Below are 27,497 nucleotides of genomic sequence, written 5' to 3'. Positions count from 1 at the left end.
CTCGGGGTATTAAGAGGAAATCCATGAATTAGAGGCTACAGGAACCACGATGAATCTTCCTCAAATTATTTTGAGAGGAAAACAAGTCATACTGTTTATGTAAACTTTAAAAACATGTAAATCACCACACAACATTTAGGGACATTTACTAAGGTAGTAAATGTACAAAGTCAGGAAAAGACAGGATTCAGGGTGCGGTTACTTCTGGAGGGGAATGGACTGGGTGTGCTGCTCGAGTGGGTCCTTACTATCCGGTACACATATGGTTCCTATGCTGGGTGGTGGGGACATGGGTGCTCCTGACATACCTTTTTAAACATTTGAACTATTTTATAATACAGTTTATATTACATTTGTAAAGAGACATGTGAATATCAAATGAGGAAAGTGAAGAAAGGTCAAGTACTAAGCCCACTCTCCACACTGCTCCCCATCCCCATGCCCTTACACAAGCTACAGCAGTTCTGGTGTCACTGCTATGTGGGCTCAAGAGAAAAAACTATCAAATGCTGTAACCTGCACCAAAGGAGCGATTTAGGCTTCCTGAGGGATACTCACTGATTTTCACTTAACTCGAGCATGAGTAAGATATAACTTTGTCAATCACATGGCAGGCTCTGTTCTAATAATCTCTTTCCAATGTCTTAAACATTCAACAGCCCTCTGGGGTAGGGAGTATCATTTTCTAGATGGGGAAACAGGCTTTTGTAGGACTGTTATTTGCCTAAGACCACACAGCGTGGAAGTAAGTGGGTCTGCAAATGACCCCACTTACAAACCAGAACACACACACACACACACACACACACACACACACACACACACGACTTTTGACCAAACAGCTTTTTATTGAAAGACCGTAACACAAAAGAAAGCTGGGGAAGGTGGGGACTATCCCTGTCGACTCTACTCTGATTCCCATGAATATCAGGGAGGGAGACAGGAACCCAGAAAGGAAAATAAAAGAAATCCTGATCAACCCGGCTAGCCCTGCTCCAGGGCCCAGATCCTGTGTCAGAGCCAAGGGCCAGGAAAGGAAGGAGGGACACTCTCCATCTACCAGATTCATCTGCCAAAGTCCACCCTGCCTGCCTCAGGCCTCCAGGAGCTTCCCCAGGAAGCGGAGGTTGAGGATCTTGAGCTGTTCATCAAGGTCCATGCGGACTATGCCATCCTCGCCATCAATGCTCAGCAGGACACCTGTGGCTTCCCGATCCTCACCCAGGATCACCTTCACCTGGGGGGGGGGCGGGGACAACACGACACATGGGGTCACGGTCCTTGGCAGCAGCCCAATGCCCCCACATCCCTTTGTCCTCCCTTACCTTGTTGTTTTTGGTCGGGGTGATGGGCTCCAGGTGCTCACTGGAGATGCTGACAACCTTCTCGCTGTCCTTCAGGTATACGGAGCACATGCCTCCCTGGGGGTGGGGACAGCCTGGTCAGCCTGGCCTGCTCCCAACACAGGACTGATAACGCCCCCCCCCCAAGGGACATAGGATCAGGACTTATTCTAAGAAGTCACTTTCCCAAAGTGACACAGGGGCAGGAAGGGTGAAGGCTGGGCCTGGTTCCAAGGCCTGGGGTCTGTGGTGTATGGGGGCAGGGTGATCAGATCAGCAAGGGAAGCTCCAGCATGAAGCTAACTTAGGCCAAAAGGGAGACTGTTTCTCAGGCTCTTGACTCATCGTGTCCCAAACTGGCCTCAGTTTCTTCCCCACACTCGCTTCTCATCCTGGGTCTCCGTCTCAAGGATGGCCCAATGGTCCCCGGCACCAGCCAGAGCTCTAGACCTCGTCTTAGTCAGCAACTTCACCAACAACCTCCAGCTCTGAGGCCTGTCCATTCAGCCTCCTGAGGGTCTCTCCCACCTCCCTCTTTCCTCTCCTCCCCACAGCCCTGTAGTACAGCCTGACCTCCCTCTGGGCTCCCAGCCCCGATCCAACTATGACAGAGCAACATAGTGAATTGATTCCAAACCACGGATCTGATCCCACCACTCCCCTGCTTAGATTCCTCCACCACCTACCAGTGCCCTCAGGGCACAATCCAAGTTCCCCAGGCTGGCATGTGACCAGCTCCAGCCACTCCTCTGGCCTCATCACTCACCTTCCCCCTTGAATCTTTATGTTCCAGCCACAATGAAGAGACTTCAACCCCCCAATTTGTGCCAGGCTTTCCCTCACCTCCAGGCCTTTGCACGTGCACTCTATCTAGAACACACTCAACCCCTTCCCCAGCCATTTCTCTCGGCTTACTCATGTTCATTCTTCAGGTCTCAGCGCAGATGTCACCTTCTGCCGGAAGCCATCCCTGATCCCTTCCAAAGTTGGATAAGGTGCCTCCCTGGGTTCACATAGCTCCCCTTGCCCTCTGGGCTTCCTATATCCCAGCTCTGGCCACTTGGGCTGTCACTGTCTGGAGACGTGTCTGTCTCCCCCACTGGAATGTGAAATCTGTGAGGGTAGGGCCTGGAGCTGTCTTCCTCTCTGGTGTTTAATTAATTCAATTAATATTTACTGAGGGGCCAACAAGGTGTCAGTCCCTCATCTAGGAACTGGGGCTACTTGGGAAGAAAATATAGGCTTGGTAATCAAAGAACCACACCAGGGTAAACTTTAAGCTTTTAAACAGGTAGATAACATGAAAAAGAATTACATGGACCCATAAGAGACAGATCTGAGACAGCCCAAGTGCTTTCTTGAAGGATGAGTAGGAGTTAACTAGACAAAGAATGGCAGGAAGAGAGTTCTAGACAGAGGAAAGTAATAAGCAAAGGCCCTGAGGCTGCTGAGAATTCAGTGACTGAGAAGAATGGAGAGAGGCCAGCAGAGCTGGAGCTGGGAACGCCCGGGGGGGGGGGGGGCGTGGGTGCCTGGCGCTAAGCCGAAGCCTGGCACAGAGGAGCACTTAGTCCATGTTACTGAACTGATCTTAGAAGAGTATGTCAAAAAGTAACCACACTCCTGGGTGCCAGTCACTGTCCCAGGCCGTTGGGGGCCCAGCCATGAGCACAAAAGGCAGAAGTCCCTGGCCTGTAGAGCTTACATGCCAAACCTTTCCACATCTGTTTTTCCAGCTATAAATGAGTACTGGAAAATGGGGATAGACAGTTAAAAAGAAGACAAAAAACAGTAACCAGAGAGACTGGGGACCCCAAAGGAAGGGATGCCCGCCCACCCACCAGCCTGGGCGCTTACCGTGACACTGCGGATGACGCCTGTCTGCCCCACCACTTGTGTATCCAGGTAGGTGTCCCGCACCTTCACCTGGATGTCAGTGGTCACCCAGTCGCTGGAGTTCTGCTCAATGCCTGAGCCCGGTGTGTGTGGGTTGTAGCCACCAGGGGAGGGAGCTCCAGGTGTCATCGGACTATAGCCAACAGGGCTTGGGCTGGGGCTGGCCTGTAGGGAAAAAGGGATGGGGTCATTGGGAACAGGTTATTTGGCCTGGTTGTCCCTATAGGCCCAAGGCCCATCCTAGCCCACCACCCTCAAGGGCGTGCCAAGTGAGCAGTACCTGATAGGCCATGGGCGAGGGGGTGGGGTGGTAGCTGGCTGGGGAGTGGGTGTTCTGATAGCCTGCTGGGCTTGGCGCCACCTGGTGGTAGCTCTGGGGGCTGGGGCTGGGCTGGTAGGAGCCTTGCGGGGAGGGGGCTGCATAGGGGGAGAACTGGTCTGTGTTGTACCTGCAGAGACAAGGAGAGGTGGGGGGCATTAGCTGGGGGCATTAGAAGGGGAGAGAAGGAGGTGGTGGCAGTGGGGAGGGTTTGGACAGCGGTTGATAAGGCCTAGCCCCAGTGGACTCACATGGCTGGCGTCCCTGGCGTCTGCGGGTTGTACTGTGGGTTGACCTGCGGGGACGAGGGGTCTGGGTAGCCAGGTGTTTGGGGATTGGGGGTGCCCCCATAGGCCTGTGGGGATGGTGTAGGCTCATCATCGAACGCGTACTCATATTCTTCCTCAGCCCTGTTGGGAAGAGACGTCTGTTGAGAATGACTGTGGTGATCGCAATGATATAGCAAATGCTTCCAGAACAGCGCTGAACACCAGGCAAAACCAAGGCAACTTCATCCTCACAAACAGCCCCATCCAGAGGCCTCCATTTCACAGGTGAGGAGACTTGGGAAATAGAGATGAGGTTGCCCAAAGTCACATGACCAAGATCACACAATTTGTCTCCAAGCCCAGGTCTTGACCACAGCATGCTACTACGATGGGAGCTGGAAAGATTACTTTGCCCCCAGCCCCAGCCTTGCCTACCCCTTCACATAACCAGCCTGGGGCTGAGCAGAGAACACAGGGTGGACCACACAGACCAGTCCATCACACAGAAACACAGCAGAACCATTCACGCACATGGGCACACACACCCAGTGGCTCAGGGAACCCCACCCCAGCCCCCAAGCTCCTGGCCCTCACCGTGACGGTGTGTTAGGATTGTTGGGGTCCCAGGCCCCACTCTGGGCAGGAGTGCGGCTGCCATCATGCAGGGGCGTCTGAGAGCCATAATGCGGGGTGCGACTACCTGGAACGGGAGAGATGTGTGTCCATCAGTTCTGTCCTGGCTCCAGATCCCCCCACGTTGCCCCTCATCCCCATCCCGTGGGAGTGCTCACCATCCTGGAGAGGCGTCTGAGAGCCGTACATGGGCGTGCGGGAGCCAGAGCCGTACATTGGCGTCTGGGAGCCATACATGGGTGTCCGCCCATAGGTCGAGGTCATGCCGCCCGGGCGCCGTGAGCCCCTGTAGACACAGAGAACAAGTGGGGTGAGTAGGGCTCTTGCACCACCCAACAACCTCCCTCCCAGCCCTGCCCTGGCCCGTACACTGTGGTGAGACGCTGACGGTCCACTGAGATGGTCTGGCAGGTGGAGTGCAGCTCCACGCGGGCTGTGGACTCCGTGGCATCTTTTACCACGCCAATGTAGCCTGGTGGGGAGGCAGGAGGTCAGGCTGGGTGGGCTCTCCTTCACCGTGCCCCTCCCCAGGCCTCCACACAGTCTTGCAGGTCACCTTTGTAAGGCCCCTGGGAGATGCGCACAGTCTGGCCGATGAGCTCGTTGTCTCTCCGCCCCCGGCCCCTGCTCATGCCGCCGCTGCCGCCACCCGGGCTGCCAAAGCCACCACGCTGACCTGGGGAAGAAGACTGTCACCAGTCCCTGGGGCCATCCTCTCATGTGCTGTGCCCACAGTCAGGGTACCCTCCAGCCCCCTCTTCACCTGACTCCCTCCACCCTTGGGTTAGGAGGCTCCTCTGGGGGCCCACCACCAGAGCCCTGGGCTTTCCCATCACAGCCCTAGCCACCCTGAGCTGCACTGTGGTAGGGGGTCAGGTCTCCCCTGGGCTGTGAGCCCCATCATGGTCGGGCCAGCCCAGAGCACTCAGTGAGTGTGGGCTGAACAGCCTCTCTCTTCCACCCCCCAGACATATCCCCACCCCAAATTCCCCTCACCTCCAGCACTGGGGTGCATGGGGCTGCTGATCCGGGGGCTCATAGGGGCAAAGCCACCTACTGTGAAGTTGGTCACATCTCGCGGCTGGGGAAAGGGCAAGAAGTGAACAGGAAGGCAGGGCCTGGATGACAGGCTCCCAGCCCCTGCACCACACTGCCTTCTGCCATTTGGGAACAGTTCCTGATTGAACCTGCCCAGCAGCCTTGCCTCCCTCCTTCTGGTCACAATGCCTCAATTTCCCTTTGGGAAAACAGTCACCCCTATGCCATTGTGGGCCTGTCAATCAAGAGGCCCAGGCCTCCCTTGGGCAAGGAGACTAAAATGTGGTAGTCAGGAATTTAAACCCCCAGTGACACAGAAACTGCAAGCCATGGGAATTCAGCATTCCACCTGCAGGGCCTGAGAAAACCATCTCCTGGTCCCAGCTCCCCAGATCCCAGGTTTGATTTCCTTTCTGATACCTGGTTCTGTACAACTTCCCTACAAATCCCACCTCAGGAACTCTGCTTTCCCCTGAGACATTCAGGTGGCTCTCTGACCCTTCCTTCAGGTCTCTGCTCAAATGCCACCTGCAGCAGCGCCCATCATTCTCTGTCTCCTTATCCCGTTTTATTTTTCTTCATAGTGCTTGCCATCAGTCCCAATTGTATTATGCATGTATTTATTTATCTATTCATCTCCAGAGCAGCAGCGCTAGAAAGGCAGAGATTTTTCTGTCTTGTTCACTGCTGTACCCCCAGTGTCAAGCACCTAACAGGTGCACAATAAAACTGAATGAACAAATTATTTGGTAAATAGCTCAATATCCCAATAACCCTTTTTTTCCATACTTTGCCAAGGATCTGACACTGACACTTGCCCTCCTAATCCTCCACAAGCCCATTCTTGTCACTCCTGGGGCCAGGGTAGGTCAGAGAGCCGAGTCAGGTGGCCAACAGACAGGGTGCCACCATGCCTGTCTCACCTTCGAGCCCCCTGCCAGCACCAGATGGCGGGTCTTGCAGACAAACATGCCCCCGTTCTCTACCAGTTTCTTGCAATGCAGGAAGGCGAAGCTGCGGAAGAGATGGCGAATCTCGCCCTCCCGGCCCTGGATGGGGAAGGACAGTCACTCTCGTGGCCATGCCCCACCCCAACTCTTTCAGATGTGACAGACGGGCAGGAGCTTATACTCACTGAGTGGGGGCCATCAATGACCTTGACAATGTCTTTCACATGGATGTTGTTCTGTTCTGAGTCCAGGGCCACGGCAAAGCGGTTGTCCTTCTTCCGGGTCACAGCCTGGTGCCTGACAGTCACCACCTTCCCATACATGTTCAGCACCTACGGAGGGAGGGGAGGGGATACTGAGGGGATGAGAGTAGAAAGGGGTGAGGTGGAGCAGGGCTTCCCTACAGTGGGATGATTATTCCTGTAGGAGACTGTCCCAAGCTCTGCAGGACGTCTAGACTCCCTGACTCTGGGGCAGGTAATGTCAGGGAACCACCCCCCAGGCACTGGGTCAACCGAAAATGTCCCCAGTCATATTCCAAAACACCCTCTGGGAGGAGCCTCCATTCCAACTGAGCATCAGGGACCTGAGAGATGAGCAGAGGAATAGATGTTAACATAACAGCTAATGTCTACCCATCACTCTGTGCCAGACCCATGCTAAATTCTTCACACAAGATTTCACTGAGGCCTCAAAATTTCCCTCTGAGATGGATGCTGTCACAATTCCCATTTTATAGAGGGGAAATCTCAGGCCCAAAGAGGGCAAGTTACTAGCCCAGGGTCATACAGCACAGAGCAACAAAGCTGAGATGTGAATCCAGAGCCCAGGGTCCTAAGCATTTACGCTCTGTGGCTCCCACATGCACGGTGAAGGGGAGGAAGGCACCAGCAGCACCCAGCCCTTGACAAAGCACCGAATGCCTGGGTACGTATCTGATGTCACGGATTCAGTCACAACTAACGAAGTATATGCTGCTGCTATCTTCTTTTTACAGGGTGTGATACTGAGGCACCGAGAGGGTTAATGACACGCACTTGCCTGATATCACACAGCTGGCCATGGGTGACAGAGCCAGGTATGCAACCCTGAGCAGTCTGGGATCTTAGCCACCATGCGCGGCCACCTCCCAGGATGAGGAGCTGGAGGGAGAGGAAGCCCCTAGAGTAAGCCTGCCTCTGCGTGCAGCACACACACCTGGAAGGTCTCCCGCTCCAGTCGCACGATGACACCCACGGTCTGGGGGTCCAGCTGCACCAGCTCCCCCCATTCATGCTGGCCCCCGACATCCACACCTGATGCCGTCTCCGAGCAGAGCTGCAGGTCCCGGGGGAGCACCTTCAGCTGTGGGAGACGGGAAAGGGTGAAGCAGGGTCCACGTGGCTCATCGGCCTCGGTCTCCTCCCGGCACATTCACCCCACTCCCAGCCCTCCACTAGCTACCTCGTGCATGGTGAGGTCAGAGAAGAGGATGACGAAGTTCTCCTCCACCCGCACAATGAGGCCTGTGTCGCCCTCGAACCGGCCGGCAATCACCTTCACGTGGTCCCCCATCTTGAAGTACTTCCGAAGTTCCTGGGCCGGGAACTCCAGCATGTCCTAGGGATCGGGTGTGAGGACAACAAGCAAGTCAGGGGAAGTCACCACAACCCATCTGTCTCCCCATCTTCAGATTCCACTCGTGGTCTCAGAAAGACCCTGGCCAAAACCCACTCCAGGCTCACCCCCAACCACAGACTACCCCAGGCCACCTGGACCAACCTCAGCCTGCCCCGGAGACTCAGGATATCAGCCTGGACAACCCTTTACCCCGCACAGAGACAGCCTGTCCCCAAGACATATGACACCAGACTAGACACCTCCTCAGACCCACCTGGAGACAGCCTCACCCCAGACACACCATGCTGGGCCTAGACAAGCCTCAGACACAACCACCCCTAAGCAAACTAAAACCAGTGACCTCAAGATTACTCCATGGTTTCGTCATGCCCTCAACCCACCACGTACATACGGGCAGCATGGTACCCACCTTGAGGTCCTCGTGCTTGGGCATTATGGTGATCTTGTTGCCATCCACGCTGAGGATCTTGCCCTGCAGGTTGATGAGCTCACCCTCACACACCTCCACGTTGTCCCCAGGTTGGAAGTTGTGTTCCCGCTCCTTCCCTGTGGGGGGAGGCACAGGGCTAACTTGAGGGCTGCTCACCATGGGCCGCCCCCTCCTTGGCCTGGGTTACTGACCAGGACCAAATACCTGTGCTTTCAGTCACCACCTCGAGGTCGATGCCCTCTGGCTGGTCCTCAAATTTCTCCAGCTCAGAGAGTGTGGGCTTCACACCCTCCGTGATCTGAGCCCCAAGAGACAAGAGGAAGAGAAGGAAGTGGATGAAAGTCAGTGTCACAGCCCGGCTGAGCGGACTGGAGAGATGGTGAGATTAATCCCCTGGGGATACTCCTAACTTGAGGATCCAAGACAAGCCCAGATAACCCACTGTTCTGGGGCCTGGACTGCAGGAGGGAGAAAGCTTGGCCTCCCCGCTTCCCACCACCATTAGCACGACCCCCTCTGGGACCCTCACCACAGCAGACATGGCAAAGCTCTTGAACAGAAAGCCCTTCCGGCTGTAACGGTTCCCCTCGAAGATGAGGAAGTCACCATCAGAGGCAACATCACCCCCCAGGGACCTGGGAGTTTGTGGGGGAGAGAACATTGGAAGTGGAGGTTAAGAGGAGAATCTTGCTGTACCTCAGTCTCCTCTGCTGGCAAAGGGGGAAAAGGGCACAGGATGCCTGAGCCATCCCCTCCCAAAACACACACCGCTTGGCGAGAGTGACCTCTCACAAAGCCCGAAGGCCCCGCCTCAACAGAAGGGCGCACAGCACCCACCTTCTTGCACCCTGCTGCCCCCCGTCCCTGCTTTATTTTCCACTACAGCAAGTTTGACCCATCTTCCTAACTAGAATGGCAGCTCCAGAAGGGGGGGACTTAGCATCTTTTATTCACTATTTCCCCTATAACAGGGCCTGGCACACAGCAGGCACTCGGTGAGTACTAGCTAGACAAAGTATCAGACACTGCTAACAGTTAACACTCACGGACACATATGACCTCACCGATTCCTCCCCAAAGCCCATGACATCAGTAATATGAGCCTTGTTTCCAGGGAAATGAGAGAAGGAGGCTCAGGGAGGGCACACCACATGGCCAACATGGCCGAGCCCTTGAGTCTGAGAGTCAAGATTCAAATGCAGGGCGGTGGGACTCCCAAGCCTGTGCTTACCTCTAATGGCCCTGCATGTGGGACAGGGGGACCTTAGCTCCTGCCCATGCTTCTAGAGTGGGGAGGGAAAGCCTGCCCCGCTCTCAAAAACGGAGCGCTAGGGAGCAGGCTGAGCTCCTCCTGCCAACTGCTCAATCATCTTCTCATTCCCACGCTACATTTGGCAAGAGGCGAGACTGCTCAGCTGCGCATGTCTGGGCACTGCGTCAGACCGGCTACTGGGGGGCAGGGAAGGGTCACTCTAGTTTGTGCTCAGCAGGGGATGTCCAGATGGGTGGAGACCACTGGTGTAAATGAGTCCAATTCAGGCATGTGAAGTATTAATCTGGCCTGGCCTGGAGGTATTAGCCCAGGCTGGCAAATCAAAAGGCTCATTCTACAGTTCAGCCTTTAAGAGAATGAAAAACTGGCTGCTCATGATGTGTTTCCGGAACAGGACCAGAGGAAAAGTGTCACTGGCTCTTGTTTCTCCAACTCCTCCTCTCCTGCCCTCCCGCTGGAGCCCCCGGCAGCCCTGGAATACTGGAAACCCTGGGCTGCTCCAATGCTCTATCCAGCGGGGAGGGGGAGGGAGACACCCTGAGTGGAAGGGGCTCTGTACCCACAACTGAGGTGTCCAGGCATCAGGAGATGAGGGTAAGAGACTTTATAAAGCCTGATGTGTCGATAAATCTCATTGCAATATGTGATACCATTAATCACACTTACTAGGTGTCAAGTGTTGTTCTGGGTACACACACATATTAAATCATTTGAGTCTCAATACAATCCTAGGAAGTGGGGGTTACTATTATAATCTTTGCAGCAGAGGAAACCAAGGCACAAGGATGTTAAATAACATGGCTAAGGCTATACTGCCAAGTTAACCACTCACAAACCACGGATGGCTCCGGGAGCCCAGCCCTGTGGGGGAACCTGCGAAGGCATATCCTACACCACAGCTCTGGGCATCCGGCCTGGCCCAGCCCAAGGACACTCACCTGATCTTTTCTGCATCAAATAGCCTCTGTGGAGGCCGCTTAAACTTCTTCCTTTTGGCAAACCAGTCTTTCTGTGTAGGAAAAGGGGCATGAGTAGGAAGGGTGAGGGACGAGGGCTTGGCCACCAGCAGGGGTATCAAGCACCCCCTCTCCCCACTGGCAGCACATCCCCATGATACCAAGCTCATTCGGGCCTTGATGCGGTCATAGTCGATGCGCGGGATCATCTTTAGGGAGATGGTGTTTTGGCTGGGCTCCACGTAATCCACCTGAGAAGGCCAGACAGGTGGTCAGCAGGGGCCCAGCCCTCCCCTCCTGACCCCGGACACAGAAAGGGAAAGGAGATGCCAGGAAGGGCAAGGGACAGAGGGTGATGGGGAAGAAATGAAACTGCTGACAAGTCCCCCAAATTCACTCTCTAGCCTGTCTTCCCTCCATTCTGAAACTGAGTATCCACTGCCATCCTGACATCTCCACCTGGATGTCTAGAAGGTCCCGCACACCCAGCGTAACTGCAACTAACCTCCTGATTGTCCCAAACCCACTCCTCTCCCCATCTTGTCCCTCTCCATCCTTCCTTCTTCTCAGGCACACAATGTGGGAGGCATTCTTCACTCCTTTTTTTCTCTTACACCCATATCCAACCTGGTAGCAAAACTGTCAGCTCTGCCTTCAAAAATTCTGACCTCTCCCCCCTCCTCTACTACTGCAGCCTCAGTCCTGTCCTACCATCACCTGCCACCTAGGCTGTGGCAGCAGTCTCCTCACTGGTCTCCCTGCTCCCGTGGCCCATCCAGTCTATTGCAGAGTTTCTCATCTGGGTAAGCCTTTGTCGTGGTGGCCGTCCCGCGCCTTGACAGATGTTAGCAGCACCCCTGGCTTCTAGCCCCTAGATATCAGACTCAACTCCCTCCCCAGGTGAAACAACCAGAAATGTCTCCATTCATTGTGCAAGGTCCCCTGGGGGTACCCCTGCTTGAGAACCAGTGGTCTAGTCCCAATGCAGTCAGCAGCGTAATCCTATCAAAATCCAAGCCACACTGTATCCCTTAGAACCCTCCCATCTGACTCCAGTAAAAGCCAAAGCTCTAGGATGAGTCACAGGTCCCGTTGCCTTCCTGAACTCATCTCCTGCCACTCTCACCCTCATTCACTCTGCTTCTGCCAGTGACGGTCCTAGCTCATGGGCTGCCTTCTGCCACACCCCTTCCCCGAGAACTCCGCGTGGCTCACTCCCTCACCACCTTCAGATCTTTACTCAACACGCATAGAATGTGCACAGAAGATGGTTATCCGTTTCCTGTGTGCTCGCAACAAAGTCCAGCCTCTGCTTCACCTGATCCTTGTGGGGTTCTGCTCTCTGCACTAGTCAGGGGGCTGGAAAGGACAAAGAGAAAGGAGGGGAGGACAGAACGGAGGGCCCTGGCCTCCTCGGCCACCCCAGCCCAGCCCAGCCCCAGACACCTGAGCAATGTCGTCCTTATAGATGCCCCGCTTGAGGCGGACCCAGGATTTTGGTTTCAGGTTGGCCACCTCCTTCACCACTTTGAGCACATCTGTCATCTCCTTGATGGGCACCATCTGCTGGTTCCAGTAGCCAAGCCGCAGGTTGCCCACGCCCTCGATGGCCTGCTTCACATGGGTCTGCTTGTAGGCCTCCACGTAGATGTAGCCCTTCACATGCTCTGGTGCCACTACCGACTTAATCTGCAGGGGCTGGAGGGCCGAGCCAGTGAAAAGAGACAGTGAGACACGACTGCTGGTACCAGTAATGACCGCCACCTCAGCAGTCTCTCTTCTAGGAATTTATCCCACAGAAACACGTTTGTGCAATGACCCCCACACAGGGACATTCACTGCAGAGCCATTTAGCATAGAAAACAAACAAGACTGGAAATTTTTAAATGCCCCCAAAGAAGGACTTGTTAAGTTATGGAATAACCATACAGACATAACTCGTTTTACTGCTCTTTGGCCTTATAGCACTATGTAGCTATTGTGTTTTTTACAGCTGAAGGTTTGTGACAGCCCTGCAGGGAGCAAGTCTATCGGTGCCGTTTTCCCAACAGCAATTACTTTTTAGTTAAGGTCTGTACATTGTTTTTTTTAGACATAATGCTATGACACACTTAATAGAATACAGTATAGTGTAAACATAAGTGTTGCATACAGTGGGGAACAAAAAAATTCATGTGACTTGCTTTACTATGATAGTCACTTTATTGTGAGGGTCTGGAACCAGTAACTCCGAGGTCTGCCTGTACCATGAAATACAATGTAGTACTGAAAAAAAACAATGAGATGGATCTATATGTAGTGACACAGAAAGATATCCAACATATGTTCTGTGGAAAAAGCAACTAGAACCAAAGAGAGCTGGAGTGACTATACTAACAGCAGAGCAGACTTAAAGACAAAAATTGTTACCAGAGACAGAGGACATTTAATAATGATAAAAAGTTCAATCCATCAAGAAGATGTAAGAATTATAAATATATATGAACCTAACAACAGAGCCTCAAAATATAGGAAGCAAAACCCAACAGTAAGGAAGAGAGAAATTGGTAATTCACCAATAATAACTGGCGACTACAATACCCCACCTTCGACATTGGACAGAACAATTAGACAGAAGATCAACAAGAAAACAGAACACTTGAGCAACTCTACAAACCAACAAGACCTAACAGACATCTATAGCTAGAACAGTCGCCAAACAGCAGTGGAATTCTCAGGGGCACACTGAACACTCTCCAGGATAAACCATATGTTAGGCCACAACACAGGTCTCAAATGTAAAAGGATTGAAATCATATGAAGTATAATATATTCTTCAACCACACAGAATGAAGTCAGAAATCAAAGGAAATTCACAAGGTTCACAAATATGCGGAACACACTTCTAAGTAACCAGTGGGTCAAAGAAGAAATCGTAAGGGAAATTTTAAAATATTTTGAGATGATGAAAACAAAAACACAACATACTAAATTTATGGGATGCAGAAAAAGCCGTGCTTAGAGATAAATTTACAGCTGTAAACACCAACTGAAAAAAAATTTTTTTTCAAATCAATAACCTAAACTTCCACCTTAAGAAACTAGAAGAGAAAGAGGAAATTAATCCCAAAGCAAGCAGAAGGAAGAAATAATAAAGATCAGAGTGGAAATAAGTAAAATAGAGGTTAGAAAAACAATAGAGAAGACCATCAAAACCAAAAGTTGGTTCTTTGAAAAGATCAACAAATTTGACAAACCTTTAGCCAGACTGACCAAGAAAAAAAAGAAAAAACTCAAATTACCAAAATCAGGAATGAAAGAAAGGACATTACTACCAACCAAACTTACAGAATTTTAAGGCATACTATGAATAACTGCATGACAATAAATTAGATAACCTAAAGGAAATGAATGTTTTGTAGAAAGACATAAATTACTACAACTGACTCAAAAAGAAATAGAAAATGTAAATAGACCTATAAGAGGTAAAAATATTGAATTAATAAGCAAAACACACACACACACACACACACACACACACACACACTCTCTCTCTCTCTCACAGACACACACACACACCCAAAGCCCAGGATTAGACGGCTTCACTGGTGAAATCTACCAAACATCTAAAAAATTAGTATCACTCCTTCACAAATTCTTCCAAAAAATAGAAGACGGGGGAACATTCCCAATTAATCCTATGAATCCATTATTACCCTGATACCAAAACCAGACAAAGACATCATAAGAAAACTACAGACCAACATCCCTTATAAATATAGATGCAAAAATCTGTAATGAAATAGTAGAAGACCAAATCCAGCAACATGTTTTCATACAGTACGTGAATTATATTTCAATTTTTTAAAAAGCACCTAGTTTGTTTCCGTATTCGCTGTGATAGTGAAAAATGGAAACCACCTTATGTTTACTGTCATGGAAAGATGACTATGGTATTGACAAAAGGCTCTCTGCAGAATGATACGTATATAATACCATTTTATTTTTTTTAAATACCTATTTTTCAATATGCAGAGAAGACAGTCTGGAAAGACACACAAACCAACAGTAATTACTTCTGAAAAATGGGACTTGGGTATGGAGAGATTTTGGCTTTCATGATATACATGTACCACTTCAGTCCCATCTCAAATGGGGTCACTAGAATCTTGCCCAGGGCATAGGGTAGAAGTTTGAGCACATTCAAAATCATGATTTGCAAATCCTGCAACTGTCCACTTGGTCCCACTGACACACACCCACTGTTTTGTCAGGTAAGAGCTATGCACTCAGCCTAACACAAATCATATTCAGTGAGAAAGTTACCAACCAGCACGTCCTGGTTCCAAAACTAACAATTACGCCTATGATAACAATTACACTTACTGAACACAAGCTGCAGAACAAGTCCCGGCTAAGGATTGGACATATTCAAATATACTTAATCCTAACGATGCTGAGGGGCAAGCAAGGGGCGCAACGAGGGGAAGCGGCTTGATAGAGGTCACACAGTGAGGAAGCAGCAGGGGCAGGATTCAAAACCAAGGAGTCTAAAGAAAAATCTGTGCCCTTAATGCAGCATCTGCTGCCTTGCACGCAGCCGGCATTACTTCATGTTTTGTGTGTTGTGTGTGAATGAGCCCTTAAGGGGCAGGGACCAGCTCTGGCATGGTCACAGCTGTATCCTCAGCATCTCCCAATGCCGGGACCAGCCCAGAGGAGGGGCTCAATGGATTTTGATAACTGAGTGAAAGAGAGAAGGAAGGAATTCTCCTCCCCAAAGGCCTGTTCTGTGATGCACTTAGCCACACTGCCCTATGGTGGGACTCGCAACCAAACAGTAAGAGGGTGACAGCTGCCCACCAGGGTTGGTGAACAGGCAGAACTCGTTCTCAGGCAGAAAAGGCTCAGGGAGCTAGATGGTTGACTTCCAGAGGGGTGCAGAGGCTGGGAAATCCTGCCAGAAATGCAGAGAGAATGAAGACAGTACCTCTATAAGGCATGAAGAACACTTTGATCCAGAAAGTGGTCATTTTATAGCTGAAGCAGCTCACCTACCAGGCAGTGCTGCTCAGTGCAAGGGGTATCTGGTACCCCTGAACCTGTACTGTCCCTCACTCTGGGCTTTACCTGTCTCTCACCCACAAGCTGCTTGCCTACCCGACTTACCGTGTCTGTGAACTGGTAGGCAATGAACTTGCGCATCAAGGAAATGGCTGTGGCCCGTTCCTCCCCAATCTGGAAGAAGAAAGGCAGACTTAAGAGAAATGACAAGATGGAGAACAGGACATAGAAAAGGGGGCAGGAGACAGCAGCAAGAAAGACAGAGTCAGGGGAGGGCAAGATAAGGGTAGGGGATTAAGAGGTACAAACTACTATGTATAAAATAAAATAAAGCTTTAAGGATATATTGTACAACACAGGGGACATAGCCAATATTTTCTAATAACTATAAATGGAGTATCTTTAAAATATTGTGAATCACTATGTTGTGCACCTGAAATTTACATAATATTGTAAGCCAATTATACCTCAATGAAAAAAAGAAAGAAAGAATCATCAAGCAAAAAATTCCCTGGCGGTCCAGTGGTTGGACTTGGCACTCTCACTGTCAGGGGCCTGGGTTCGATCCCTGGTTGAGGAACTAAGATCCTGCAAGCCACGTGGTGTGGCCAAAAAAAAGATAAAGTAGGAGAGAGGGAGGAGCAAGAGAGATGGAGAGATTACAGAGCAAGAGTAATGGACAGCAAGAAAAACAGGGAGGAGACACTGAGTGAGGGAGGGAGAGGGGAGGGGAGGAGGAGGGTGGGGGGAGAGAGACGGATGTAGAGGCAGACAGAAGGAAGAGAGTGACAGATCGAGAAGACCCAGGAAAGACAGAAGGAGAGTTCCCCCCAACGAGGCCGCCTCTCCCATTCCCCTGCCTCCCCCAAGCCATGAGGCCAGAGCACATACCTTACATTTGACAGTCCACAGATTGGGATCCCTGACAGGAGAGGAAAAGGAAGCCTTTTAGTGAAACTGTCTCCTGATCATGAAACATACAAATCACCACACCCATCCTTCTTCCTCTCCCTCCACATCCTCTCCCTTCTGCATCCTTCCATCCATAAGCAGACAGGAGAAGAGTGCCAATCTGCCCTTCCCCTCTTTTCCCACCATCCACCACTCTGTGTGACACTGTGACCTGATTTATTTCAGGGAGTGAGCCGTGTGGGCACATCACCCCAGTAAAAATTCCCACCTCGGCCCTCCTGTCCCACCCCCTTACTTGACTCCCGGGAGCAGCTGCTGCTGGGTGATGTCATCCGAGAGCTCATCGGATCCTCCATACACCCTGGAGAGAGAAGGGCCGTCAGGAAGGAAGGGGTCTGTCAGACCCCTGACCCTTCTCGGAAAGGAACCACCTGCTCCCAGCCTCCCATCAGCCCAGCCCACACCCTTACGTCTCTCCCACAGATGACTTTGCGTATTTCTTCATGTAATACTCGCCCAGTTCTTCTTCTCGCTGGTCCCTGGGGTGTGAGGGGGAAAGTAAACAAGAATTGAAGGTTGAGGAGAGGAGGGTGGGCTGACCTGCCCCCAAACCTCCCTTTCCCCTCACTGCTTACCTCCAGAGGTTTTGTAGGCGGCGAGCCCCGGAACGGTCTTCATCCAAGACAACATTGTCGATATTGGAGGCTGCAAAAAAAATGGGCAGATGGGGTGAGTAAGGGGAGATGAAGAGCAAGCAGGGGCCTGGAGAAAGCGATGGGGGTTAAGGGGGTCAGAGGTGGGTCCTGGGGCAACAGATGCCTCACTGAGGAAACCCCTAACCTTCACCTTCCTATTCTGGCCTACTCAACATCCTGCTTCTCAGTGTCCTCCTTGGGGATGGGGCCCAGCAGTTGGGGACATCCAGCTGTTCCCCATCTCATCGCCACTGCCTAAGCACATCCTGAACTCCATCCCAGCCCCCCCACCCCTTCACCCTGCTACCGGCAATGCTCACACTCACACGCACACATAAACACATACACGCTTTCCCAGGCCAACAACTGCTGGAGACCTGGCCCCAGACCCCCTGCCTCTGGACCCTACATGAGTCAGAGCCCCCGGGGCCAGGGAGGGGTCAGGGGTGAGGGAGGGTGCCACAGGCAGGAAGGAGGAGATGTCAGGATATGGGGGGAGGGTCGGGGAAGCACACTTTTCAGGTTCTTACCTTCAATCTCTTCTACTTGGAGGAAGAGGAGGTGGTGGTGGTGGTGGTGGTGGTAGTGGTGGTGGTGGTGGTGGGCGAGGGCAGACAAAGTATGAGCCAAATTATAGCAGCGAAATCAACCAATGGGTTGGGGGAAGGGGAAGGGAGGGACACAAGAAGGTTGAAAATCAAAAGTAAAGGCCAGGCACCAGGTGGTGGGGGGAGAAGCCGAAATGTATGAGGCGCACAGAACGGAAAATAACAGGGAAGGGGTGGCACTGGCCCAGGAAGTGGGGGGTATCTTGGGATAGAGCCTGTCCCACCCCCACAGCCCCCAGAAGGGATTCACTGGGGCCCTAGGAGCCCAGAGTCCTCTCCCCACAGCCCCCATCCCCCCAACTCATGGGCCTAAAAGGAAAAGGGTGCGGAGCTGGCCTCTCTGGCAACGACAGAAAGAAGCAAGGTGAGGAGGGTGTGGGTTGGGGTGGCTCCGGGCATGGGGGTGGGGGTGGGCTCTCAAGGCCCTCTCGGCCACACCCCCAGTAGTCTCCCAGAGGTGGGGCCCACACACACCTTTCTCCAGGATGTCCTCTGCTCCATCCTCCCACTGGTCCTCATCCTCATACTCATCGTCCACATCTGGAACGGGAACGCCAGGTGATCAGGGGGGCATCCAGGGAAAAGATGACCTCATGACAACAGCTCCCAGGAAACATCTCCTCTGGGCAACAGGCACTACAAATCCCCACCTCACAGGTCAGGACACTGAGGCTCGGACAGGTGAGGCTCTCACCCAAAGACTCAGAACTGCCTCAAGCAGCAGGGTCAGGTCTAACGTGCAGATCCGCCTGACTCTAGAAGTCATCCCTCCCCCTACCATCCACAGATCCGTTTTAAAAATAAGATAAAAATAAGCAAGCAGAAAAGTTCCCTCCCAACTATCAAGGGAAGGGAAAATTGGTATATAGTTTTTTTTATTTGTTTTTTTAAAGATAGGATTTGTGGTTTGTTGGTTTTATTATTATTCGCTGACATTTGTAACAGCCAACCCTTATTGAGAGCGTACTGTGTGCCCTGCCCTCCTCTGAGTACTTCCCAAATTCAAATTCCTCATTGAATCATCCTGGCAACCCTAAGGGAGGTACCACCATTGTTCTAATTTTACAGTAAGGGCTCTGAAACCCAGAGAGGTCACCTAACTTGCCTAAAGACTCTCAGCTGATACCTGAGAGGCAGTCTGGCTCCAGGATCCATGCGCTTAACCTCTCCACTACATAACATATACTCTTGTATGTATTGAATATTACACTAAAAACTGAAACAACACACAACGAAAAAATCCAAAGTGTACAGAGGATGTAAGTGTACAGTGAGTCTCCCTCCCATTTCTAACCCCTTTCAATCCCCTTTCTCAGATGCAACTGTGTGACCAGCTTCTAGTCTAGAGGTAATCTGACCTTATACAAGAAATGCATATAAATCCCCCACCACTATTTTCCCTTCACACAATTTTTTTTCCTATAAACTTATTTATTATTTATTTATTTATAGCTGCATTGGGTCTTTGTTGCTGCACGCGGGCTTTCTCTAGCTGTGGTGAGCGGGGGCTACTCTTCATTGTGGTTGCGTGCTTCTTACTGCGGTGGCTTCTCTTGTTGTGGAGCACGGGCTCTAGGCACGCAGGCTTCAGGAGTTGTGGCATGCGGGCTCAGTAGTTGTGGCTCGCGGGCTCAGTTGTTGTGGCTCGCGGGCTCTAGAACGCAGGCTCAGTAGTTGTGGCGCATGGGCTTAGTTAATCCACGGCATGTGGGATCTTCCCGGACCGGGACTCAAACCCGTGTCCCCTGCATTGGCAGGTGGATTCTTAACCACTGTGCCACCAAGGAAGTCCCCTTCCACACAACTTTTTAACACACTGTTCTGTCCCACCCTCTTTTTTAAAGCAATACTAGTAGCTTGGAGTTCTTCCATAGCAGCACACGCCTTATTATCTGTCCTATAGTTCATTATACCAGGCCCTTATCATCGATGGACATTTAGATCACCAAACATTTGCAACCGCAAACAGGATCGCAGCAAGTGTCTTTGTTCTTGTATCCTTATGTACCTGTGGGGTGATCCCTAAAAGGGAATTGCTGGATCTAGGGTCCTGATGTGGTAGATGTTAATGGGCATCACCACAGGCAGTGCTGAATGTCACTCCCACCACCACCAAGTAGGTGTCCCTAGTGGCCCACATCTTTGTCACATGGCATGTTATCCGTTCTCTTGATCTGAGCCCATCTGCTGTCTAAGACTTTCTCTCTAAGCAAGGACTCCCTCCCTCTCAGCCTTTCAGAAAAGGGCCGAAGCTCTCTGAGAACCAGGAACACCTAGAGCATCTCCTGCCCCTCTGTTCCCTGGTTTCCTCTCAGGTAAGAAGGTCCCAAGAAAATGAAGGGTGGTGTTTCAAGTCGCTCCTCTTTACCTGCGTGTGGGAAACAAGCATTCTCATGTATGGATGGTGGGAGTATCAAGTAGCAACATTTTCAGGAGCTGATATTTGGCCAAAGATATCAAAAAGCTTTAAAAACATATGCATCGGGCTTCCCTGGTGGCGCAGTGGTTGAGAGTCCGCCTGCCGATGCAGGGGACACGGGTTCATGCCCCGGTCCGGGAGGATCCCACATGCTGCAGAGCGGCTGGGCCCGTGAGCCATGGCCACTGAGCCTGCGCGTCCGGAGCCTGTGCTCCGCAACGGGAGAGGCCACTACAGTGAGAGGCCTGCGTACCGCAAAAAAATAAAAAAATAAAAATGCATCCCATTTGTCCAGCAATTTGACTTATAGGGATTTACCATGTAAAAAATCTGCCACGTCTGTGTTAGTTGAAAAAACTACATCTTCATTTTCACTAATCTCTAAGTGAAATTTAGTATTTACATCAATTATGCACAATGGCAACAAACCACAGTAGTGTTAGCCGTGAAATCTGATAATTTTCATAGCACAGTACAGCTATAAATATCTTAAAATATTACTCACAATCAGTGTTACTTCAAAATTAGATTCTTAACAGATCCTCCACTAAATCTTGTTATTTCAATGTGCTAAAAAAGAAGCACATACATCACAATGTTCTCTTAATATTTAGATACTGTATTTCAATATAATTGTTTTCTTTGGAATCCTGTGTATTTTTTTAAATGCATTTCAGAACATGATTCTGAGAAGGGTCAGGGAATCACACTTCCATAGGTTTCACCAGACTCCAAAAGGGGTCACGGTACAAAAAAGATTAAGAATGCCTGATCTAGGTAATAACTTGCATATGTGAGTCTAAATGTTATATGAAGATGCTCAAGGCAGTGCTGCTTATACTACTGAAAACTACAAACAACATCAATGTCCCACAAGACACTGGTTCAATAAAGCACATCACAGAATGGAACAATGTGCAGCCATTGGAAAAAAACAGATATTTCAACAGTGATGATGATGATGATGAGAGCAGCTAAAACTTACAGAGTACTTGCCAAATGTTCAGAAAACTTTCCTTACAAGAATTAACTCATTTAACCTAAACTATCTATGTTATATCTGCAGGCTGGGCATTATACTTTGGGCTGCCATCAGCTTGACGTGCTTTACACGCACAGTCCCCCAAATTCCCAAAATATCCCTGCTGAAGTCGGCAGAACTGCCTGTCCCCCTGTACAAGGGGGAAAAGAGGCTCAGACAGACAGGCAGCAACTTGCCCAGGGCCACGTGGAGAAAAGAGCAGAGCGAGACCAGAAGGGACCTGCATCTGTCAGCCTCCACTACCCTGTCCAGCTGCCTACTTCTAGGTCATCTGAGCTTTTCACGATTAGTAGTTTTTTAAAGGAGGATAATGGCATTATAACTGGGTTTGAAAAGGATCTATCTTATAGGAACACATATGAAATATTTTGGGGTTAAATTGTGTATTTGGGATTGGCTTCAACATCATCCAGTGGTGGGTGGGAGTGAGCGGGAATAAGCAAAACAGGTGCAGCACTGAGCTGTTCACTACCGATGCTGCGTGATGGCACACGGGGGCTCCGTGAACTACCCTACGATTGCGTGTTTGACATTTACCAAAAGAAAATGTTTAAAAAGTACATTGGAGAAATAGAACTGAAGGTGGAAGTCCAGCCTCTGCTCAGCACTCGCCAGCCCTGTCACATACCAGCCTCATCCAGAATGAAGCCGCCGTGGCGGGGTTTCTTGGGGGGCCGGTCATCATCTTCCTCCTCCTCTTCCTCATCATATTCCTCCTCCTCTTCCTCCTCCTCTTCTTCCTCAGGCTCTTCCTCCTTCTCACTACCTGCTGCACTCCGCCGCTCCTCCTCTACCTGCAGAGTCAGGTAGGGTTGGGGCACCAGTGTACTGAAACCCCCAAATCCAGACACCATGCTCTCCACCCCTAAATCTGACCTCAGCTCTGCCTGGACGATCACAGCCCCCTCTGCTCTGCATACATGTCCTTCCACCCTGGCCAGGCCTCCCTGGTAGCCATCCTATCTCAGTGATAGCACCGCCATCCACCCAACCAATATCTGGGAGCTGACCCCCCCCCCAAACTAGATCTCCTTGCTAGCCTCCACCGAGCCTTTAAATGTTATCACTCCACTAGGTTTGGTCCTTGGCTCTTGTCTCTCTCCATGCTACAACTCCCCTGGGCCATCTCATCCACTCCCTTGGCTGTGGTGGACATCTCTGTGATGACTCCCACGTCTGTTTCCAGTCCACACTGCTGCCAAGGCCACTGACCGCCTCTCACAGCTATTCTATGGACATTCTTTGGTCCTTACCTATAAGACCTCTCACACCACCGACCACTCTTTTTTTTTTTTTTTTTTTTTTTACCGACCACTCTTTATGCAGGGAAACGCTCTTCCCTTGGTGTCTGCCACATCGCACTCTCCCGGCTTTTCTCCAACCTCTCCGCCTGCTCCTCTGCAGGCTCCCTTTACTGTGCTCACCTCTCAAATACTGGCTTCAATCACCAGGGTTCAACCAAGGGCCCACTTTCCTTCTCCCTCCATGCACCCTCTTCCTGGCCATTTTACCTTCCACGATCTCACTTACTGTCTCTGTAGATGACATCCCATCGGTCTCCAGTCCCCTACTTTTTTCCAGAACTAGAGACCCTCCTGTGCCAGCAGCCTCCTGGATACCTTCCTCAGATGTCCTCTGAGCCCTTCACAACCACCACACCCCAAACTGGCCTCTGTGTCTTCCCCTAGACCTGTGCTTGCCTCCTCTAGCTCCCATCAGGCACCAAATTCTTGACCTTTCTGCTTTTTGAGCATCGTCTCTTCAATCCATCCCTTATTCCCCATCTGCACAGCCCCTAGCCTAGGCTAGAACATTGCCCTCTAAATCTGAATCCTTGCCCCAGCTTCCTTTCTTGTCTCTTGGCCTCCAATCCCTCTTTTTCATACAAACCACAAAAGGAAATGACCCACACAAAACAGTGTTCCCCAAACTTCAACCTTTCGCTCATTAACTTCATGACTTTTTGCCATGTCCACATCGGTACAACCCATTTATCTAATATTTTCTTTAAATTCACTAAAATTTTTACTTCTGAGGCAAACTTTTTTGTTTTGAAATGTTTCAGAAGTTAAAACTCTTTAAAGGTTAGCTAGTTATAGACAGAAAGTAACCATAAAGATAAAAGAAAAGTAATGTTACTAAGTCCCAACATGATATTGTTGCCTGCTGCAGGCTAAGTCTAAGGCCTGTTCTCCCTGCCAAACACAGAGACTAGCAAATTTCAGAAAGGTGTTCAAGACACAGTAGCACTAAAGTGAAACTTTCTCCATGACCCAATTTAAAGATAGGGTGTACAACTAAAAAGAAAATAACTTTCTCACTAAATGAGTCAATGTGGCTTCAGGTCTTATTCTTATTCCACCTAAAAGCACTTCTCATTACTCCCCACCTGGAAAACATCCTACAGTCTTGGGAAACTATGACCCAAAACACGAATCTGGGGGACTCCCTTGGCGGTCCAGTGGTTAAGACTCCACACTTCTGCAGGGGGAATGGGTTCAATCCCTGGTCAGGGAACTAAGATCCCACACGCGCACCATGCGGCCAAAAAACAAAAACAAACAAAACCAAACCAAAACAAAAAAACACGAATCTGATCATTTGGTGCCCTGCTTAAAACACAGCCACGGCTCCCCACTGCCCTCAGGTAAAGAACCAGCTCCCTAGCAGCCTGGTCTGGGAGTGCACACTGTGCCCTCTGCCTCTCCCTCTCATCCGCCTCGCTGGGCTCCCCCTCCTAAATGTTAGGTTTGAGCCAAACTGAACCACTTGCAGCATGCTCTCATAGCACTGTCCATCATCCATGCCAGTCCTCAGCATAAAAAGCCTTTCTCGTCTGCCTCTTGTTCATACTTCAATCAAAATACCCTCTCCTTTTTATTATTTCTCATAACTTACATACAATTAAATATATTCTTTTGTGTATTATCTAATAATATTTAAAAAATAAAAATCCATTTTATACCAAAGATAACCCCTAGACATTAATTATAGAGAGTCCACTTGGAAACAACATACATAGTTACTCATAAATCTTCTGTAGTTGAAAGCTTTTAGCTATGAAATTCTTCCCCCTTCATATGAGGACTTTATGTTCCATAATGAAGGTAAATTGTTCCTACTTTGGGACAATTTGCCTTCTTTATTTAAGTGATACTAGTTAGTCCTTTGGCTGCCTAGAAATTTTAAAAACAACTGATAACTACATCTACTGCCTGCAAGAGAATAAAGGAAAAGGAGCATATGAGGCAATCTCATACATTATTGATAAACACATACAAAAACAATATTGGTACAAAGCTATTTCTCCATATAGCAACTCTGAATTTTATTAATAAATACATATATATATCAAAGATTAATAAAAGAATAAAATTATCCAAAAAAAAAAAAATACCCTCTCTTCCAGGAAGTGATGCCCAGGAAGTGATGCCTGCCCTCTCCCCACCAGGGAAAGTCAGGCACATTCTCTGGGCTCACAACTCTCTGGGCTTCCTCCATCACAGCCCTGACCACCAAGAGCTAGCTCCCTAAGTGAAAGGCCCATGCTAGCTCAGGCATTGCTGGGTCCCTAACACACCACCCAGCCTGGGGCTGGGAACAGAAAATGACTTTAAAAAAATAAGGCTGACCCTTGAATAACATGGAGGTCAAGGGCTTCAACCCTCTGTGTAGTCAAAAATCCACATATAAGTGGACCCGAGCAGTTCAAATCCATCGTGTTCAAGGGTCAATTCTATTTGCTTAATACAGAATCCTAACTAGCCCACAACGTCCCTTACTTTAACAACTCACACTACAAGAGAACCACAGCCTGACTTCTAGGAACCTGGTCATCATCCCCCTGGCTCAGTCCCAACAGTCTTCTTTCCAAACCTGGCTCCGCATCCTCTGAGGAGATAGCTCTCACTACTATCTCTATGTTACCTCAGGGCTTGAACGTGCTCTTACACAGTCCGTCCTCAGCATCCCCTGGAGTAACCATCTGCTTATAAAACTACCTCCACCTCAAGACAGAGAGCTCATGAGGGTCTCATTACCATCAGGCTTTAACCACAAGCAAAGTGTCTTGAAGCCATGAGTCAGAGACCAAGGACTCAGTGAGACAGCTTCAAGTAAAGGCCCTTCGTGTCATCTTCCCTCTTGTCCCATTCCCACCATGGCAAGCTGAGGACTCCCCAAAGGACGCAACAAGGATTGACAATCAAATGCCTGCAGAGGGCAAACAGGAAACGTAAATAAGTAGGGCAGCTCAAGGGAAACCTATGGCACTCTTCACCTACCTGATGTTTTCCAGAACACAGGTTTATGAAATCTTTCCTTTTCTTAAATCTGCATGATGACAAATGGCAATTAATATATCCCGGGAACTGGAGAAAATTCCTAACTTTAAAGAAGCGGTGCCACTTCTTGAGAAAAGGGCTGGGGTGTCACTCAGATTGCTGGCTCCTCCCATTGTCCCAGAAAAGCAAGAGAGCTTGATTTTTACATGAAATTTCTATAAGTGTTGGCAACTAACTTAAGCAATAAGTTAACGTTTCTATAATCATACTGCCATCTCTTTGTTTGTCTGTAGTTGTTGCCTACTAAGTGTAAACTCTGTGAAGGCAGAAATTTGCCTTGCTCCACTCTCTCCAATGCCTAGGAAGTGTCTGGAACATAGCAATAGATGCTCAAACATTCACCTGTTCAACAAACGAGTAAATGAGAAATAAATAAAACAGGCTAATAGCTAATAAAATAATATCTGAAATCAGCTATGTCCCAGGAAATGTTTATTTGGTTCCTAAAACAGTGACATTCAACGACCCCTTTGGGTTGAAGCTAAAGTGATCCTTTCAAAATATTAGATCACATGCTTCCTTTGCTCAAAACCTTCTCATGGCTTCATCTCACTCAGTTAAGGACAAATTCCTCACCACAGCCTTTAAGATTCGACAAGATCTGGCTCCTGTTACTTCTATGTTGCACTCACTCTGATCCAGCCAAACTGAACTTCTTGTCACTTTCTGCACACCACAGACATGCTCCCAACTTTGCACTTGCAGTTCCCCATTACTGGAACACCCTTCTTCCACATGACATGACTCACTCACTCACCTCACAAATCTTTTTCCAAATGTCACCCTCCCAGACTCACCATGATCACCCTACCCAAAGTGCAACCAGCACTCCCTATTCCCCTTCTCTACTCTACTTTTCTCCAGAGTGCCTTCTAGCTCACTAAATGATTTACTTCTCAGTTACATTTGTTTACCCTCACCAGAGCAAAGAAAGATTCTAAAAATCTGTTTTGTTTACTGGCGTAGCCCAAGGGTAAAGAAGTGCGTCTAGCATGTAGTAGACGCTAGAAGTATATTTCTGGAATGACTGAGCACACCTAAATATAAAAACTAATAGTGAGTTCTTACTATATGCCAAGTCCTTCAAACACATCACTTGTTACTTCACTGGACCTGGAACATCCCGGGTCTCCAGCACCTGAGCCTCTGCTTGACTTGGGCTTGCCTACTTCCCTATCTCTCCCGACAACCTGGAAGCTCCCAGAGGCCAGAGATCCTTCTGATCCCCGCTAAGCTTCCACATGGGCCGTTCTGCCCTGGTCCTGTCCCCAGGCGCAACGCCTCCCCCAGCGTCCCAGCCACAGACCTCGGCCTCCTCGCCGTCACTGCTGCGCTCGCTGTCCTCCTCCTCGGAGAAGTTGCTGTCTTCGCTGTCCGACATCTTCTGTTCGCAGGAAAAGACGGCGGCCTCAGCGCTTCCCCCAGTTCCGAGCCCCACCCCGAGCCTCAGTTTCCCCTCGGGTTCCCGGGGAGAAGAAAAACCCCTCAGCGCACTTCCGGCAGCCTTGATCCTGCAACCGTGATCCCAAAATGGGACCACCCCCCGACACAGGCCACCCGCTATACCTCCCGAGTCCCCTAATCTGGTCTCTACACCTCCTTGGCCCCCGGCGACTCCCGGGCCTGCCACCACGGCCTCCAACCCAACCGCTCACCGTTCAGGTGCCACCTCCACCTTCGGCACCAGCTGCTGTTCACACGACGCCTG

At 50.0% G+C, this 27,497-nt stretch overlaps 1 protein-coding gene across 1 annotated transcript; it reads right to left on the bottom strand.

Annotated features, from left to right (window-relative positions):
* Nucleotides 1-861: 861 nt before the first annotated feature.
* SUPT5H (SPT5 homolog, DSIF elongation factor subunit) lies at nucleotides 862-27,497 on the bottom strand. Its single transcript, XM_082863600.1, has 30 exons — nucleotides 27,445-27,497; nucleotides 27,096-27,173; nucleotides 22,075-22,240; nucleotides 18,460-18,525; nucleotides 17,908-17,919; nucleotides 17,318-17,387; nucleotides 17,153-17,221; nucleotides 16,978-17,043; nucleotides 16,662-16,692; nucleotides 15,876-15,944; nucleotides 12,174-12,425; nucleotides 10,889-10,978; nucleotides 10,710-10,780; nucleotides 9,028-9,133; nucleotides 8,703-8,796; nucleotides 8,478-8,614; nucleotides 7,892-8,047; nucleotides 7,646-7,792; nucleotides 6,634-6,780; nucleotides 6,422-6,547; nucleotides 5,457-5,541; nucleotides 5,017-5,136; nucleotides 4,830-4,932; nucleotides 4,619-4,746; nucleotides 4,422-4,527; nucleotides 3,810-3,968; nucleotides 3,520-3,688; nucleotides 3,201-3,404; nucleotides 1,326-1,421; nucleotides 862-1,237 (listed from the first exon to the last, which is right to left on the bottom strand). The coding sequence occupies exons 2-30, from the start codon at nucleotides 27,168-27,170 to the stop codon at nucleotides 1,094-1,096; spliced, it is 3,264 nt and encodes a 1,087-aa protein (XP_082719726.1). The 5' UTR covers nucleotides 27,171-27,173; nucleotides 27,445-27,497; the 3' UTR covers nucleotides 862-1,093.

Source organism: Leucopleurus acutus (genome assembly GCF_964270905.1).
Source record: "Leucopleurus acutus genome assembly, chromosome: 20".
NCBI lineage: Eukaryota > Metazoa > Chordata > Mammalia > Artiodactyla > Delphinidae > Leucopleurus > Leucopleurus acutus.
The sequence above is the reverse complement of the archived record's forward strand: the minus strand, read 5'-3'. Positions and strand labels throughout refer to the sequence as shown.